Source organism: Pelmatolapia mariae, linkage group LG23 (genome assembly GCF_036321145.2).
Source record: "Pelmatolapia mariae isolate MD_Pm_ZW linkage group LG23, Pm_UMD_F_2, whole genome shotgun sequence".
Taxonomy (NCBI): Eukaryota; Metazoa; Chordata; class Actinopteri; order Cichliformes; family Cichlidae; genus Pelmatolapia; species Pelmatolapia mariae.
The window spans coordinates 41162114-41180947 of record NC_086246.1 but is presented as its reverse complement, the minus strand read 5'-3'; the positions used below and the strand labels follow the sequence as shown (position 1 = coordinate 41180947).

The window sequence follows — 18834 nt, the reverse complement described above, 5'->3', positions numbered from 1 at the left end:
GAACATCGCCAACCTGCACATGCCTTTTCTTTTTTTTTTAAAATACCGAATTTACCGACATGGGCAAAATGACGTCGATGAGAGTCATAAATTTCGGTAACGATAAATTTTTGATATATCGCCCAGCCCTAAGCTTCACTAACCACAACCGCGTCCTTTCCTCTGATAACTTTCGGCATTGTTCTCACTGATTTGTAATAACTTTTGGCAGTCTATAAAATTCCAAATGTTTTTCACGGTCTGACCGATTGGTATAGCCAAAAACACGGCAATAATTCACCATTTCCTTTCGTTTGACGTTTGGAGTCTGTTTGCGTGTGCGCTCTTTGTTTACCTCCAGTATCTCTAATATGGCGACTTCCAGTTGATGATTTTTTCATGGTGTGTGATGACACACCGTGAAAACCCACTATAGCATGAGCCGAGGTTCAAAACACCATCGTCCTGGACTTGCTGGTCAGGTGCTTTCACTGTGATGAAGGCTGAGAACCAGAGACGGCATCACATCCATCATGGGGTCAGCGTTTGTTTCCTTTTCTTGTCTAGGATTTGAAAACATGAAGTTCCTGCTGAGAGTCTGTGACAATTCGAAGGGTCGAGCCATGATGGCAGCTCTGAGCGCGCCATCATAATTTATGATGAACAACTCAGGAGCGCCATCACTGTGGGAAAACCAGCGTCATCCTTACGCTGATGCTGAAGATGTTCTGATAATAGTGAGATGTTGAATGAGCTGTCCGTCCCACCCAGTTGAGCTGAGATTGGCTGGACTGGGGGTTCTTAATAGTGTCTCAAGGCAGTGCTCTGGCCTGTAAATGCCTTGCTGGTCTCTCAGCACTAATTGGTCAGTTTAAGGAAACTCCCCATGGGACCAAAACCTCCAGGAAGCTCAAATGATGGAGAGACTGAGAGAGGATGAAAGAGGAAATTAACAAGTTGACAAAGAGTCTGAGAGATGTCTTCATCACATCGTCTGTGGAAAAGTTAGTGCAACACACAAACGGCTTCATCCTCTGCATACCAGGAAACAACCGGGATTAACAATTATTACTGAGAGCCAAGAAGGCATCATTGTAAGAAAAGAGGAAGACACAGTGATGAAGAACGAGCTTTAATTGGAACCACAGAGCATGCACCTGAAACAGCTTCTTCAGCTCTTTTTATAGCAGCACTTTATACACTCATATGATGCTTCATGGTTTGACATTCAGATGAGAGCGCGCCGATTTAGAAACATCACATGCAACAACACACGGACACGGGAACAGCAGGACGGACCGCCTCGTATTTACAGACCAATTGTTTCAGGATGTTATTCTTCTGAGCTCCTGTCGTCCTCAAACCAACATTTACATGATGGAACGAATGAGCATGCGTGATGTCATCAAGCAGCTCTTTGATTACACCCCACAGCAGAGGGGTGTTTCCTATAGACGGCGTTTCAGTCACAAGACATTAGCGTGCAAGCCACTGTCTAGGCCTGCCTGAAACTCGGGAAGTGATAAACACAGGTGTAATGCTGCCAGAGGATCACTCCATCACTTTTTTCCAAATGCAAAATAAAATATTCACTGTTAGTTTAATTAGGTGAAATTTAGTCATGGCTTTAAGTGGATCTGAGTGATCGTAGCTCAATTGGTCTGCACAAAAAAAAAAAAAATCAAGAAAAAGCAGCAGTCACAAGCATGTGTCCATCGAGTGGACTGATATCGTCACGGAATAATCCAGTGTAAGCTCAGGTTTTACCACAGAGATGTGTGCGGTGTGTATGGCCCTGGGAGAGAAAAAAGCTCTCTCTGTGTGCACACTGCTGAGAAAAGTCACGCAGACACATTTTAATTACAAACTAATTGTCATGCAGAGCAATGCATAACTGCAGTGTTTCAGCACAAGTGCAGTCATACAGCCATGGAATCTTGAGTTTAATAAATACTCAGCATCACAGGCCATAAAGCCAACATTTATGGACGTAACATGGTTACTATGTAACTCAGGTACGTGGACAGGTCGGATTTCACTGTTAATCATGTTCACGGTTTAGGTCAGCAGTTCTGCTCTCCTCTGGATCAATCCTGCCTCTGTCTAAGCTGCAGATGTATTTATAACCCTGACTTTAACTTTACTAAGAAAAATTTCTGAGTGAGAGAAGACACATCAGGGAGGACAGAGCTGCGAGCAGCATGGAAGAAGTGATGAAGACTTCATGTTCAGTTGGCCTCCGTGCTGAAACAGTGATAGAAGCAGAAAACGTGCGCATCGGGTGCACAGCGGTCATTAAACAGTACTACACCTGTGGTGATGAACCAGCTAAATGATGAGATAAACTTTAAAATGTGAGAGGAAAAACAACCACACCCCTCTGTGGTGATGTGGTTGTATGGCATCCAATATATCAGACAAGTCTTGAGCAATGTGCACATGATATCACACAAGAATCCTGAATACAACCAAAAGTTGGTTTTTTTTAAACCAAATGTATTGCCCTCTGGTGGTCATAAAAGCAGAATGCAACTTTAAAAAGGATATGAAACGTTACACATATAAAGCATAATTTACACCACTGAGCCCTGCTCTCAAAAACTAACAGATGTAACTCTGTCTGTGAAGCAGGATTTAAGAAATAAATGCTTAAAGTTAAAAGTTGTTTAGAGCCATCTTCTGTCAGTGATGTCATGTGGTTGTCATTTGTGTTGCCCCTGGCTGCAACAATGAGTTTATGTTAAACTGAGGATATACTGTCCACTTTCACTGTCTGTCTCTTTAGCAGCAGTCTTTGCTGTTTGGCTAGCTGCACTCAAATTGGAAAATCCAGCCATTAGCCATAATATTCAGGTTTGTGTGGAGGAGAGCCTGTTTGAGCCAGGTGACAGGTGTTTACTTGACCTACACGAACTGATTTTTCTTCCTCTGACCAAGTGTACCAAGCAGCAGAATCAGCTGATGCGATCAGCGTTAATTTATGCAACAAAATAATTTCTGTACCCAAAAGTATCCAGACAGTTTACAACATAACAGCCCACTACATGCACAACAAAGCACAAATGTAAATATTTTTCTTACTGAAGCACAACTGGGAATACCATCAGCACGTCTGCAGGGAAAACAGGTGGATGTGAAAAAAACCCAAGAAAGTGGAGCCTCTGAGGAAGAGATGCCACACTTTTTGGTGACCCTTTGTTTCTTCCTCACATCATCTCACTGACTGGATTGCTTCATATTAGAAGTTTGGAAAAGCGAAGCCCAAATACACTACCAGTTAAACGTTTGACACACCTTCTTATTTAATGTGTTTTCTTTATTTTTATTACTGTTGACACTGTAGATTCTCACTTAAGGCATCAAAACTATAAATAAACACATGGAATTATGTAGTAAACAAAAAAGCGCGAAATAACTCAAAAAATGTTTTATATTTTAGATTCTTCGTAATAGCCCCCCTTTGCTTTGATTACTGCTTTGCACACTCTTGCCATTCTCTCGATGATCTTCATGAGGTAGTCACCTGAAATGGTTTTCCAACAGTCTTGAAGGAGTTCCCAGAGATGCTGAGCACTTGTTGGTTCTTTTGCCTTTACTCTGCGGCCCATCTCATCCCAAACCATCTCCACTGGGTTTAGGTCAGGTGACTGTGGTGTCTGTGCGGGATTTATCTGGGCTGTAATCTGAGGTGCTGTTAACTTGTGATTTCTGAGCCTGGTGACTCGGGTGAATTTATCCTCAGCAGCAGAGATGACTCGTTTGTCTTCCTTTCCTGGGGCGGTCCTCATGTGAGCCAGTTTCATCGTAGTGCTTGGTGGTTTTTGCGACTGCTCTTGGGGACACTCAAAATTTTAGCAATTTTCCGGACTGACTGACCTTCAGTTCTTAAAGTAATGACGGACTGTTTCTCTTTACTTAGCTGATTGGTTCTTGCCATAATATGAATTCTAACAGTTGTCAAAGAGGGCTGTCAGCTGTATACCAACCTGACTTCTACACAACACAATTGATGGTCCCAAACCCATTAAGAAGGGTGAGACACAAATGAACCCTGACAAGGCACACCTGTGAAGTAAAAACCATTTCAGGTGTCACATCATGAAGCTCATTGAGAGAAGGCCAAGGGTTTGCAGCACTGTCAACAAAGTAAAGGGTGGCTTCTTTGGAGAATCTAAAATATAAAACATTTAAAGTTATTTATCAGTTTTGTTTTTGCTACATAATACCATATATCAGTATCTACAATGTAGCCAGCTGACTGCACGGCTTGGTACACCCAACCTGATGAGGAAAAGCTGGATTGTGAGACTCCAGCTTGTCACTCTGGTGGCTCAAACAGGCTCTCCTCCACACAAGTCTCATTTATAAAGTGCTTTACGAAACCAAATATGGATTTTTCCATTTGAGTGCAGCTAGCCAAACAACGTACAGCCACTTACTGCTAAAGAGACAGACAGTGAAAGTGGACAATATATCCTCAGTTTAACATAAACTCATTGTAACACAACAATTAGTTTTTAGTTTTAGGTTCCTTATTTTCCTCTGAGTTATCAGTTCTGTCCTAACCTAACCTAATGTCTATTACCTGAAACCAACCAACCACATGATGTCATGTTCCGTACTGACAGAAGATGGTGCTAAACATATTTTTAAAACGTTATATTTCATCACTTATTTCTTAAATCCAGCTTTACAGACAGAGTCACATCTATGTCAGTTTTTGAGAGCAGGTCTCCGTGATGGGAATTAGCCTATATATGTGTAACGCTTCATGTTCTCTTTAAGGTATTTCTTGATTCGTCCATGTCTGCTACAGACAGTGGATTTTAACAGCAAAAAAATGATCACGATGACCCTAATCCTGTCCTGTCAGAATATGTAATATTTTAAAAATTGTTCTCTTAAATCTCAGCAATCAGGGAACAACAAAAGTCTTTCTACCTCATACAGACTGAAAAGTCTTTTTAGAGATTAACTATCTGCTACAGATTGAATCATTTCATCTGTGGACGAGGCTTAAAACAAATGGTTAGGGGGTTGGGGTCATAACAGACGATGACCTCACAGAGTTAAACCAACCTGAATCACAAGGTGACCCTAAGCTGGATAAAAAGCTAAGAAGATGAATACTTGGATGGCAGAATATGCAGGTTTATCCAAGAAAATAGAAACGTCGATCTGGTATTAACTTTACGGTTATATATGTCATTTTAGCTGGTCAAAACACCACAAGTTGTCCATAATGTTGCTCTGAATCACTATCGCTGGGCTAAAAAAACTTTTTAGCAACGCTATGTTAATTATCATTGGTGTTTCAGATGTTTCATAGAGATGATGATCTCTGTGGACAATCAGGACATGCATAATCAATCAAATGAGTAATCTTGTTTAACTGAAACATAAACTTTCTGTAGACAGAAATAAATAGCTTTACTGTGAAACCATGGCTTTAACACCATTTTCCATTCCGATTATTTGAAGAAACACTTGATTAATATTCACGCACGTAAACTTTCAGCCGTCTTTCGCACTTATAAAGCTCTGAAACAAAATCACCTAGTTTCTTTTTAAACCTAAACGTCTGTGACGAGATTTAATCTCATGTCGGTCCATTAGTAATAAGTACTATCATTCACACACAAAAACAAAACGCTCACAACCTCCACCAATCAAACAGCAGCACACACAAACAAACAAACATGCTGAGAATCACTATAGCAACCGAACCATCACATCAGAGAGGCAAGAAATATACAATCTGAGTTCGACTGCCAACTAGGGCTGCCACGATTAGTCGACTAGTCACGATTACGTCGACTATCAAAATCGTCGACGACTGATTTAATAGTCGACGCGTCGTTTGAAGCTTTGTAAGACCACAAAAGACGCAGGAATAAGTAGTAGGATTTAAGAGTGTAATAACGGACTGAAACAGAAGATGGCAGCACTGCATGTACAAGGATGCCAGCTGCCGTTAAACCCCGAAGAAGAAGAAGAAGAAGTAGCTCTGTCCCAGAATTCATAGCCCAGCTCAGTTTCCAACAATGGCGGCAGCTAGTTAGTTTTAATATTACTCTTATTATTCTTTCTGGGTCACAAAATAAACGTTTAATATATTTTCAGGCGAGAATGTAACTGTGTAAACCTCAAATATCTGCTCAGTTTATCAAGACACCACATATTTTCAAAAGCGCTCCGACGTTTTCGGACACGTCTGTTACCCACTAGCTCGATAGCTAGAGCCGGGGGAAAGGCTCACTAGAGCCGCTGAGAACACCGGACTCCCGGCAAATCGTTTTCAAACCCACCGCCGTCTTTCGCTACTCAGTTTAAACATATATAAGTCACTTAGATAACTTAAAAATATTATTGTTTGGCTTTTTTTTAGTATTTTATTTGTTCCTGAGTAAACCGGTTTGGCTGAGATTAAAGTTATAGTTTTTACACAGCTGAATAAACGTCAAGCAGACAACTGATTATCAGAAGTGTGAGATGCTCGAGAATTTACTCCGGTGTCCTGTTATATTTTAGATAGCAAGGAGCAGACGGCTGAGTTTATTAAACTCCACGGAAACAATCTGCAAATTTCATTAAAATTTAATAAACTATCATCTTGTCTTTATTTTTAGTTAGCACATACTTTAAACACTTAAAGCTGTAAGCTAATGATAGTTATATAAGAGCAGATGCATGCTGGTGCAATAAGCTGTACGTTTTACGTCCAATGGATGCATGACCTGATTAGTCGACTAATCGCAAAAATAATCGGTGACTAGTCGACTATCAAAATAATCGTTTGTGGCAGCCCTACTGCCAACATGGCCGCCATCACAGAATCCATAACTGGAGGGGTTGGGTTTTGCTGCTGGGTTCTTATTTGTCGCAGGGTTATGGTTTGTCGCAGGGCTACGGTTTGTTGGAAGGTTAGGGTTTGTTGGAGAGTTCTTGTTTATTGGAAGATTTTTGTTTGTCAGAGGGTTAGGGTTTGTTGCTGGGTTCTTGTTTGATGGAGGGTTAGGGTTTGTCAGCAGGTTCAGGTTTATCAAAGGGTTCTTGTTTGTCGCAGGGTCCTTTGTTTGTCACAGGGTTCTTGTTTGTTGGAGGGTTCTTGTTTGTGACAGGGTCCTTGTCTGTCACAGGGTTCTTTGTTTGTCGCAGGTTTGTTGGAGGGTTCTTGTTTGTCATAGGGTTCTTGTTTGTTGCAGGGATTTTGTTTGCTGCAGGGTTAGGGTTTGTTCGGGTGTTTCAAAAATTTACTGTTTGAGTTTGTCTCTGTGCTTTGACTTTGAGCTGTTTATTGAATGAGTTCCTTTCTTCTTAGAGGCTCAACACAGTGGACAGCATCTCTTCGGCACAGATGGAGGTGTTCCTTTCTGGATCACAGAACAATTAGGTCAGTCTGTGTCAGTCTAAAGAAGTTTGTGATTGGATTCCTTCAGGATTAATACTGTCCTTTAGCCACAGCCTGAATCCTTTCTAAAGTTAAAGTCACTGAACAGGAAACTGAATGGGTGGAAGAGCAGAGGTACCTCAGCACCATCACTGACCAAAAACAGTGAGATCATCTGATAAATGTGAACAACACCTCTGTCTCTGTTTATAACCACTGAATCCATCCTTCTTGGGATGATTTCTTTGGATAGCAACTTATCTCAAGAATAATAATAATAATAATAATAATAATAATAATAATAATATGGTGCTCTGTGGTGGGTTCACTTGGAAAAATAAATAGTTGCAATAACGTTGATGTCCTCCTAGACTCTCTGAGAGGTAAGATGTCTTTTTGTGGAGAGAAACTGTCCAAGTGTTGAGCTCCTAAACCTTGAGCTCATCATCTCCTGGGTGGAAACCTCTTCTCACAGCTTTTTGCTTGCATAGCATCACGCTCCTTGTTGCCAACCAGGTTTTGTGCTGTTAGTGACCAGTTTCAGAGTAAGGCTTTTATTTTGAAAGGTAACAGACTAATCTTTGAACCTCCGTCCCTGCAGACTCTTATAATAGTTCTCCTGCTCAGTCTGGTTACGGATCTCTCGATCCAACAGAACCAGTGCTGTCTTGCGCCTCATGGCCATCTCCCTGCGCTGAGCATCTGATGACATCTCTACCTGCTGGTGAGGTGGGCTTGAGGATATGGTAGGGTCGACAGTGGCGCATGGTGAGGCAGAGCGGCGTGGGTGGAAGCTGCTGCTGCTGCGGCTGGCCGAATCTCCTCGATTCAGGTTAGAGAGGTTGTAGGTTTCTCGTGGGTCTCCCCCATTGGATGCCCCCACCCACTCCCATGGGTTACCATTACCTGATGGGGGCTGGGCCTGGGGAGGAAGCGGGACTTGGACAACAGGATAGTGGGGTGCATGGGCATCCACTGTGATGATACCTGGCCCGTCCCGTGGTTGCTCAAATGGGTGGCGGTAGTGTGGCGAGTCGGCAGCGGAGGAGATGGCAGAGCAGGTGGATGTGGTTTCAGAGGACTTCTCCCCAGAGGACAAGGATGGCAGGAGGCCCTGCTGCTTGGACATGGCAATGACTTGCATGAGTCGTGGCTGGTTGGCAGCACCACGCCCGGACCCCTCCCCGGTTGTCTTCTCCCGGATGGCGAGCCACTTGGCTCGGGTTAGGGCGCTTTTTGGAGAAACCGGTGGGGGTCCTGCTTCTGGGATCTGTGGGGGTCTGGGTGTTGCCACAGCTTTGGCCCCCCCTGGAGGTGGAGTGGGGTTGCGACTTGCGTTTGCCCTCCCGGCATGCACTGCAGGCTGGTAGATCGGGGCTTGAGAACCGCCATCGTCAGTCCCCACAGAGCCTACCTCAGAGCCGTCCTCACTGGCTTCGTGCTCTGCCTCGTCCCGAACACCCATACCTCGCATCTCCATCGACTTCTGCTTCCACTCCGACACCAGCTGCTGTGACCGCATAGGGTCCATGGGCACCTGAACAGCCTTCAGACGGCGCTGCACTGGCTGGACCGGCTGCACCAGCTCCTCAGAGGCATCGTTGGCCCCCAGTACACCATTTACATTCATGCTAGCTCTTGGCAGCGTGTTGCTGAAGGTCACCATGGTCTCCTTTCCCATGGGGCTTCGGGGAGCCAGCAGCTCTACATCCACACTGGCCCTCTTCAGACTTCCCATGGAGCCCTTCTCCCTCTGCAGGGGCCCCAGGCCATCCAGCCGGTCCATGGGAGCCGGAGCTGCCGCTATCTCATCGTTACTCTCTGAGGCAGAGGCAGGGCCTTTGTTATAGACCGACTCGTGTCCCCGCTCAGTCAGTGCTCGGAGAGGGTCCGCCTTTAGGGGTGGAGGAGGTGGGGGTGGAGTGATGTCATCAGATGATTTGAAGTTGGCGACAGCGTGAAGGGCCTGATGGAGGAGAATAAAATCTCATGAGTCTTTGGAGAGTCACAAACCTCAAAAATACTCTGAAACCTGATGTAATCGTCAGATCAAACCTCAGAGACCAGCACCAAGATCTGTTACATTATTACCTCCAACCTCTTCAAAAACAATCAAATCTCCCAGTTTCACCAACTGAGTCGGTGTCTTTGGATGATATTCTATTAAATCAGGCTTTAAATTATTTGAAAGTCTTAGCTGTGTTTTTCAGGCTGAATGATTAAAGCTGCCTCAGTGACCTTCTGTCTGTATTTTAGGTGCTGTTCAGATGTTTCTTTGTGCTGGCAGGTTTAATATTCTCTCATATTCAGTTGGATATTCAGCCCATCATCTCTTTGTGAAGCTCCTGGGCTGAAGTTTATTGGGTAAATCAAGGTTTGAGTCACTTGGAGCTGCAGAGCTGTTGGTTTTTGATCTACCATCAGCCTCCGGTTTAAACTGATGCAGTCGCCATGACAACACCAACACAAAGCCATGTCCATGACAACAGCTGCAGACTCTGCAGCTCCATCAGACAGAAACACACACTAGGTGTGTCTTTTATCTCACCAGGTAGGCGGCGATGAAGGCTCCGATGAGGAAGCCCACATAGACGTCGATGGGGTGGCTACGATGCTGTGTGATCTGAGTCAGGCCAGTCAGCGCCGCGGCAATGGCAAATGCAAACACCAGCACGGGTTTGAGCAGCTTGGTGCTGTCTGAGATGGTCGAATTAAAGTACATCTGACAGGAAACAGAAGCTAACATCAGAGAATGCCACGATACAGCAAATTCAATACATCTTTATCAAGACAAACAAAACTGAGCAGTACAAGCAGACCTGACACAATTTCCTAAAGACATTTTTTTAAATGTGAACATTGTTTATTCTTTTTTATTTTTGTATAAAATGAATTTATTCTGGGATGGAAAATTTAACTTTAATCCGAGTCTAAAATCAGCTTTTAATTTACATGCGTTTCTGGGCTGAACCTGAACTCTGACCACTGGACCTAAAATCACACGAGCGTGTTTCTGTGGGAAGGTTTTCTTTGTCGCACTTACAGAAACATAAACAGCAGCAAACGCTGACAGAGTTGCATGCTGGGAAGGAAACGTCTTTCTGTAAGAAGAGGAAGGAAAAAAAAACATGCCTCAATGATCAGTCTGAAAACTTCAAACAGCGACACAAACAGGAAGTACAGCAAGCACCTCGCAGCCATGATGGCGTGCTCATCCTGCCCAGAGCAGATGTCTGTGGTGATGTAGGCATTCTTGTCACATGACACACCCGCCAGAGTGTAGTTAGGTTTGCAGACAGTGAGGAAGAATGGTGCGTGGTAACCCGTGGACAGCTGGATGATGTCAGTGAGCAGCGCGGTCGCACACAGGCCGAACACGTGCACACCTGCAGGAACACTTCTGACATGTAAGACTGGTGGCAGGTCACAGGGTACAGACAGGTGGATGTTTAGCAGGTTCTGCAGACGCAGTCATACCTACGAAACGGACCGTCCTCCTCAGGAAGGAGTTGAAACTGCAGCCGCCGGCATTGATGCTTCCCTCAGCTCGGCGGAGTTTCAGACGGGACTGCAGGCAGTAGATTGCTCCTTCCACCAGCATAATCTGTGGCACAAAACAAATCCACCTCAGCAGCCTGAAGCAGGACAGGCTGACCCCGCCCACTTTCTACAAACCACCAAACATGAAACACTAGTTTATGCACAGGTGGAGATGTACATGTGAGGAAAGCAAAGACACCAAAGACTTCCAAATGTCTGAGGTATTTTCATTGTTCGTGAGGTCAGAATGGAGAGTCAGGGTACCCCATCAACCATCCAACCACACACCCACCCATCCACCAGCAACTAATCACTTACCAACTTACAAACACCTATTAAACCACTCAACAGTCATTGACCAACCACCAATCACCTATCCAACCAAACAACCAACCATCCACCAATCACTCATTCATCGACCAACCCTTCATTCAGCCACTCAAAAACTAAACCACCCAACCATCAATCACATATACCAACCATCACCTCCAGTCATCTTTTTAGCCTCCAATCTGACTAGGCAAGTGCGTCATCACTAAAAACATATTCCTACATAATCAATAAATTCTAATAAATTATGGTACCGAAGCAGCGGGTCCAGCGAAGGCGAGGCTTAGAAGCATCAACAGTGGGATCAGCTCATCTCCTCCATCCACGTACGGCATGCTCAAATCTCTGTCGTGGCACCGGAAACCCACTTGAGCCGGCTTCACCACATCGGTCAGCTCCAGGAAGTACAGTGACACCATAGAAGAAGCCACAATGGGCAGCTGCATGCAGAAAAACAGATAAACATCTGTTAGTGGGATCATCTGATCCTTGTCGACACGGCAGGAAGTGCTGCCAAAATGTAGCTCTGAGTTTACAGGTAGTGTAAACAGGAAGCAGAATCCTTTCATTGCTCTAGCCTCTGTAAGATAAGCTGACCTCTGTTAGTGAGTGTTCACCCAGTGTGATCGCAAGTTTCAAATACACTCGCATCTGAAAATCATGACTGAGCCCATAAACTCATGATGTCAGTGGGTTGTTGTTTTTTTTTTTACAGAGTTCCCAGCAGACACTGTCTCCCCATGCACGATCTGATATCGTCGTGTTGGTGTTGTTCCCAGATAATCATACTAAATGTTGTTCCAGGATCAACATTGCAAGTGACCAATGAGAATGTTGTGACGTCATACTTTTCGACTTCGGGAAAAACCGCCGTAAAACAAAAAACTGTACTTAAGCTGCGAGAAACCACCTCTGTCCGCCGATCAACGGACCCTGACCCTAACCCTTTAATAAACGGTAAGCAGAATTGATATTGTCCTTGCAACATTGGAATTTCATAAATGCACGAATGGCTTGGCGCGCAAAAGAATAACGTCACAACAATGTGATTGGTCACTTGCAATGTTGAACCTGGAACATCATTTTCATGATGATCTGGGAACAACACCAACACTACGATATCAGATCATCCCAGGAGCTGAGGTCAGCTGTTGCCCCCTGGTGGTCAGTAAAAAGAATACAAGTGTAAGAGACCTCGGATTTTACGATTCAGACCCAGAAGCTACATCTATGTTTAGACTGTCTGAGGATCTGAAGCATCAGCGTGTGGTCCATGGGCTCTTCAGATGGTCACTGAGGATTTTCATCAAATACTCGAATTCTATTGAAAATTATGTTAATTTGTTCAGGGTTTTTTTGATCCTCTAAATGAAAATAATTTCCAAACAGTTCATGCAGAACTTTTATTAAATGAGTTGAATTAAAGCGGAAAGTCTGAAATTCACATGCTGTTTGATTTGAAAAATAGCGCGGTGGACCTGACTGTCGGTACGGTCCTTGGTGTCATTTGACCATTTGTTTGTTTGTTGTTCATACCTCTACGAAGTAGAAACATGGCAGCAGAGTCAGACTGTCCTTTGGAGGTTTCTTCTTCATCTTCTCTGAGGGGGAGGATGTCATCATCATCATCATCATCCTCATCAACCTATACACGGACGCGCACACACACACACAGATAGAAGCATTATTTCCTGATTATGAAAAAACAAACATTTGAGGCTGAACTTGTCCAATCACAACAGAGCTGCAGGAGGGGCGGTTCCACAGACAGTAAAAACATGGGGCACTTTATGTCAGAGGTATTGATGCAGCCAGTGGGCAGGGGCGGATCTAGAAGGGTGGCATGGGGTGGCAAGCGCCACCCTAAAATGATCTCTTGCCACCCGAAGTGCCACCCCAGTTTTGCATATGACAGTGCTGTTTATTAAAATAAGATAGCATTAACAGTTTTAGCGTAGTTACAATCAACAGTGAATATAAATGCTAAAACTGAATATATTGCATAGTGTTCCCCCCCTCCACCATTAACAAATGGTTCAGCCCATAGCAGGACCGGCTTTTTTCTTGTTTTCAGTAGCAAGCGATGCTTATGATTGTGCCAGAGCACATTTTGAACAACACCATGGGATTTTCGGATTTTACACAGGTGATTGGATGTTACACTCTGGAAATGGAAGGAAGGTGAGTGTTATTAACCCTCTGTGGTCCAGGGACAGGCTGCACCCCCAAATCACATGACTAATTTAAGCTGACAAAGCAAAAAGCTGCAGCCACGCTGAGTCTCTATTTCAGCCCACATTGAAAGTTCGGACTGCAAAGTTTTTAAATTTTAATTACAGGCCAGTAAATCCAGAGTTATGATAATATATATAAGCCACGCTTTTTTCTAAATACTGTGGTCACGTTTTTGTGTGTGTGTGTGTTTTAAGCGTTTTCTAAGGACAGCGCGAAAACAGTAAAGAAAGGGAAAAAAAAGCCACCTCTTTCCTATCGGTGGAAAAATGTACCATGTCGACCAATTTTTAAAAAAAGTCAACATGTGGGATTTGGTTGTTTAGGAAGAGGGGAAAGTTTTGGGAGTGACGGTAACGGCAGCGAGACAGAGTGAGAGAGTAAGAGAGTTTTTAGATGTGGGAGATTTGTGACGTTTAGTGTGGAGTGTATAGCTAGTGTATTGTGTTGTCTTGTGTAGCTGTTCTGTTGTGTAGTCGTTTTGTTTTTTGTGTCAGTGAGGGCACTAATGAATGTCACAAAGGCACATTTGCAACGTAAACACTGTCACTAAGTAGAAAACCAGCGGAGTGATACACCTCCTTATTGGGCTACATATTTATTAGGGGTGCAACGATACTCGTATTGATATTGAACCGTTCGATACAGTGCTTTCGGTTCGGTACGCATGTGTATCGATCAATACAAAATTTTTAATTTATTTTATCAACTTTTCTTCTGACGATGCTGTCTGTGTTGAGAGCTCAGTGGATCTGCGTTTGACTACTCCGCCTAGGCTGCACTGTCGAGTGCAGATCCACTGAGCACAGCGCAAGCTAGCAAGACAGAAGCTAAGCTCGTTGCAACATGGCAAATTGAACCTCCCCCACCCTCATTCAGATCTGGCCTTTGGAACTATTTTGGTCTTCATGTGAAGTATGACCCTGAAGGTAAGCGCGTCATGGACAAAAGTTTTTTATTAGTTTGTCGTTTCAGCAACATTAAATTTAAAAACTGTACTTTTGAGTTAAAATATATATTTATAATTTTAATACATGACAAATTATAAAAGCATGAACATTTTTTTGTATCGAAAAAATATCGCACCGTGACACCAAAGTATCGAACCAAACCGAACCGTGAATTTTGTGTATCGTTGCACCCCTAACAGTGACAAGTTTAGATTTAGTTTACAGAAGCACTGAATGATGTTTCGCGTTTTATCACAATGATCGTTCTTATTAATATTTTCACCTTTTGTAACTTTCTCACTCAGTTAGTCATGGCTAAACATGGTGAACGGTATTGATGCTAAAAGGGCTGCTAGGTTTAAATGGGCCTGATAAAAGAGCCAGACTATTCAGTCGCCTTAAATACTTAAAATGTGAGATGGCATTCCTTCAGGAAACCCACCAACTGAATAAAAATGAAGACTTAAAGAAGGATGGGAGGGTAATATATTTCATTCCAATCTTAAGTCTAAGACATGTGGGACGGAATAATAAAAAAAATCAAGTTTACTGCGACCACTGTCATCTCAGATCCACGTGGAGGTCTCATAATTGTTGACAGGCTCCTTCACAACACGTCTAGCGTGGTTCTGGTCATGCCACAAACTGGGATGATAAGTTTATAGAGAAAATAATCTTGTTAATTCCAGATTTGAACTTGCAGGAATTGATCCTGGGGGAGATTTAAACTGTGTAATAATACTGGAGCAATCCAGTCATAAATCTATAAACCTAACAAAAAAGGCTAAGCTACTTTCAACTTTTATGGAGCAGGTTGGAAATGTTGACCCGTTTTTTTATTCCCACAAGGTAGGTCTTTTTATTTCTTCTCCTCATCATGCATCACTCATATGGCAGAATAAACTGTTTCTTTGTTGACCAGTCCCTTGGCACCTAACCAGACAGAAAACTTTCAGCTGGTAGGGGCTTTTGTGAAATGATATCCCTCAAAATTAATGATTTTTTTTTAGAATTCAATTAAAAAAAAAAAAAATCAAATCCGTCCTTCCCTTCTCTGGAAAGCACTAACAGCAGTAATCGGGAATTCTGCTAAAATAAGATGAAAAATACTAAACTGGAGGAGCTCATTAGATCAGTATCCATGGTGGATGGTCAGTACTCCATCTCTTCTTCCACTGAACCGTTTTAAAACAAGAAGAGCCTCAAACCTGAATTCTGTCTTGACGCCAATAGGGGGCAACAACTGTCAACTTCAGCTTCTTTTGAGGTTTTATAGACATGTGATGTTAGCTTGTTCATCATTTTGTACATGTGACGGCGCAGGATTGCAAAGGGATCGAGATGACCCGGCTGGCATTTGACACATGTTAGCAGCAGCGCTAAGGCGCAGCTTTTATTTTGAAGGTGAGCCCTATCCATTTCCTGTTTTTCCCACAGTTTTGACATCAAGTCGTTAGCAAACAAACATGAAAAACTAAAGGTAACCATGGCAACCAATGCAGTCACTCTGCAGCTTCTTTGCAGCTGATTTTCTTTTATGTTTCCATAGCAACCACTGCTGTCTTACTTTCAATATGGCTGACAGTTCTTAAGCTATAGGCGTACGACGTCCTGCGAAAACCCTCCCACCAAGTTTGCGCCTGAATGAAATGAGCTAGGTAATTTCAGTCACACTGTTTCAAAATGGAGGATTTTCTGTAGTAGGAAGCTGCACACTGATTGGCTCATGAGTTTTCAATCATAAGTCATTAGACAAGCAGATGCGCCCCATTCCCATGTCCACTTTTCTGCAACAGTGGAAACTGGACTTTAGAAAGTAGTGGGCGACACTGGTTTCTAAACCGATGCCATCCACGTTCCCAGCGGTTCCCGTGACCTTTAAAGAATTTGACCCACCAATCCTGAGCTAAAGATTCAAACACAACAACACAATGGCCAGTCAGCTTAAAGACGCTGACTGTCTGTCCTGCTCGCCGTTTACAGTCATTGTGAGGTCGTGGACGTGACCTCGCAGACGTGGCCTTGCAGACCAGCGGGAGAGCTGCAATCTGGACGAGAGGAGGAAACTTATCCATACAAACTTCTGATGAAAGAAGCGAGTGTTTCTGCCCCTGTGCTGTTGACTGCCAGCAGGGGGCAGTCAACAGCACAGCAGTCAAACTTCAAAAGAAGCTGAAGTTGACTGCTGTCGCCCCCTAGCGGCATGGTGTGGGCAGGGTTAGCGCCTCCTTTACACCTCCACCTCAGAGGTTGGAGTGATAAAATCCCAATCAGGGATCCATTCAAAAAATGAAACGTTAATGCTTCAGCATGTGGTGCCAGAACTCTGACACACCTGAGTTTACTAGAAGCAAGTGATCACATGACCACAGGAAGCAGCTGGACACCGGCCGCTCGGACCCTCCCCCTCACACCTCAGACGCCCTCACACCTGTGTTCAGTCATTTCAGAGAACTCCACTGAAAATCAGTCTGAAGACAATCAGCTGCACAAAGGAAGCTCTTCGTCATCATCACCCTGACACACGTCACATTAATGCCAATTAACAGCTGACCAATCAGTACACAGAGGTCCTCCACCCACTGATGGAGCCGCGCGGACAGATAGACAGGTGGAGGTGCAGCAGGACCGGAAACTGAACAAAGCAGTCCGGATTTTGCACCTCTGCAGCAAAACACACACACACACAGTCTCACCTCTGAGCATCCACCCGCTCTGGATCCCGTCAGCAGAACCGGAACCTCCGCGCAGACGCACAGCGGACACACCTGCCGGGTTGCTGCGGCTCGGTCTCAGTCCGGTTCCGGTGGGTTCCGTTTCCTGCAGAACAGCGCAGAGACGTCTGTGTGCTGGAGGAACCTGCTGCGGTGTGTGTGTGTGTGTGTTTCAGGGTGGGCGGGGCAGAGCGAGCTGTGAAACGTTCCTCGTGCGTGTTGCTGTCAGGTGATCGGAGCCTGAAGGGTTAAACTTTGGCGCTGTTTTTAACCCTTCACGCACCTGAAACGTCACAGAGACAAAAACACGTGATTCTGCCTTTTTTTTTTTTCCAATCGCTGGAAAAAGCAGCTGAGTGCAGGCTGTGGCGCCCCCTGCTGGGACAGGAGGGGGGAACATGCTGTTCTTCAGAGGAACCCGAGACAGTCACAGACAGGGAATACTGGGAGGGCTGAAGCTCACCTGCAGCAGGTGTTACTGGCTGAACGTTCTTCTGAAGGCTGGTGTTCTTTAGCTCATTCAGAATCATTTCCAGTTTATTAACATTAATCCTGAATTCAGACACTGTGACCTGAACAGAGAACATTTTCTTACAAACATCCATGTGGATGGAAGAGAGATAAGAATGTTTACCGACAGGCTTCTCTTCATCATTATATGTGATCACACACACAGAATTAAACCATTACCCCTCATCTGGGGCTCTCCTCAGCTCTTCTCAGGAGGGTGGCACGGATGCCCCACCGGTGGTCCTCCTTGGGCTCTCGCACTCTGGGGCCTCTGGATGTCTGGAGCCTGGATCTCCTCCATGCCTGCTTCATGCCCTGGGGGACGGGGCTATGGCTCTCTACATCCTCTAGCAGACCATTACATGGGGAAACCTTTTGAATACAAGCGCGCTGATCCACACAGGTGTGCACACGGGTGTTCACTGTTCATAGACATAAACTACACCTTTATTGGCTGCTATTTCCAAGCACATTGTGCGCTGTCGGTCCTGCTTGCTACACAACAACATTCAATATTTAGTATTTACTGCTGTTTACACTTAGCTAGATTAACGTGATTGTGTTGTGTTTAGTATGTTGCTCTGTTGTTGTTGTGTTTTTTTTTGCTTGTTTTCTCTTCTTTTTCTCTCAACAGGTGATCCAGGAGATTTTTTTTCTCTCTCTTCTTTCTCTTTCTAAGTGCCCTTTCTCACTGTCCCTCTTCCCTTCTGTTTTTCTTTTCCATCATCTTTCTTTCTCCCTTTCCTATCCCTCAGTCATGTCTGTCCCGTCTGTAACAACTGAAAATAAAATAAAATAAATAATAACAACAAAGGTTGATCAAATGGACCAGTACGGCAAGGGCGTGATGATCCATTTGGCAAAGTAAATCCATTGGGTATCCTTGTTGGTCTTCAGACAACAATTCTGACGGCTAAAGAACCAAATGGGACAGGCAAAAAAAAAGAAGAATTAAACCATTACTAAATATGTAGTTTTGTATTCAGGAAAAGGAGGTTGTCTGTGCTCCAGGTTCAACTTAACCCTTAAGCACCCACAGTGACACAGGTGTCACCGCCCCTTTACACATTGAGGACAGTTTCTGTTAATGTTTCAAAATTGACACTCCCATAGTTTGGGAGTCTGGGTCTGGGCTCGGGCTCTTAAGGGCTAAACAGACGAGCAGGTCCACCACAGGGGGGTGCTGTTT

At 44.1% G+C, this 18834-nt stretch overlaps 1 protein-coding gene across 1 annotated transcript; it reads right to left on the bottom strand.

The window, feature by feature from the left end:
- Positions 1-1110: 1110 nt before the first annotated feature.
- On the bottom strand, positions 1111-17342 carry plppr3b (phospholipid phosphatase related 3b). Its single transcript, XM_063467137.1, has 8 exons — positions 17118-17342; positions 12776-12884; positions 11494-11679; positions 10847-10973; positions 10560-10755; positions 10413-10470; positions 9918-10091; positions 1111-9335 (listed from the first exon to the last, which is right to left on the bottom strand). Exons 2-8 carry the CDS (start codon positions 12878-12880, stop codon positions 7944-7946), a joined length of 2238 nt encoding a protein of 745 aa, XP_063323207.1. The 5' UTR covers positions 12881-12884; positions 17118-17342; the 3' UTR covers positions 1111-7943.
- Between the last annotated feature and the right edge of the window lie 1492 nt (positions 17343-18834).

Coding starts and splice junctions, on each gene's coding strand:
- plppr3b (XM_063467137.1), bottom strand. CDS start 12,880: ATGAGGATGATGATGATGATGATGACATCCTCCCCCTCAGAGAAGATG. Junction 10,471..10,559: donor CACGCCATCATGGCTGCGAG/GTGCTTGCTGTA, acceptor CTCTTCTTACAG/AAAGACGTTTCCTTCCCAGC. Junction 10,092..10,412: donor TTGCTGCTGTTTATGTTTCT/GTAAGTGCGACA, acceptor GTTTCCTGTCAG/ATGTACTTTAATTCGACCAT.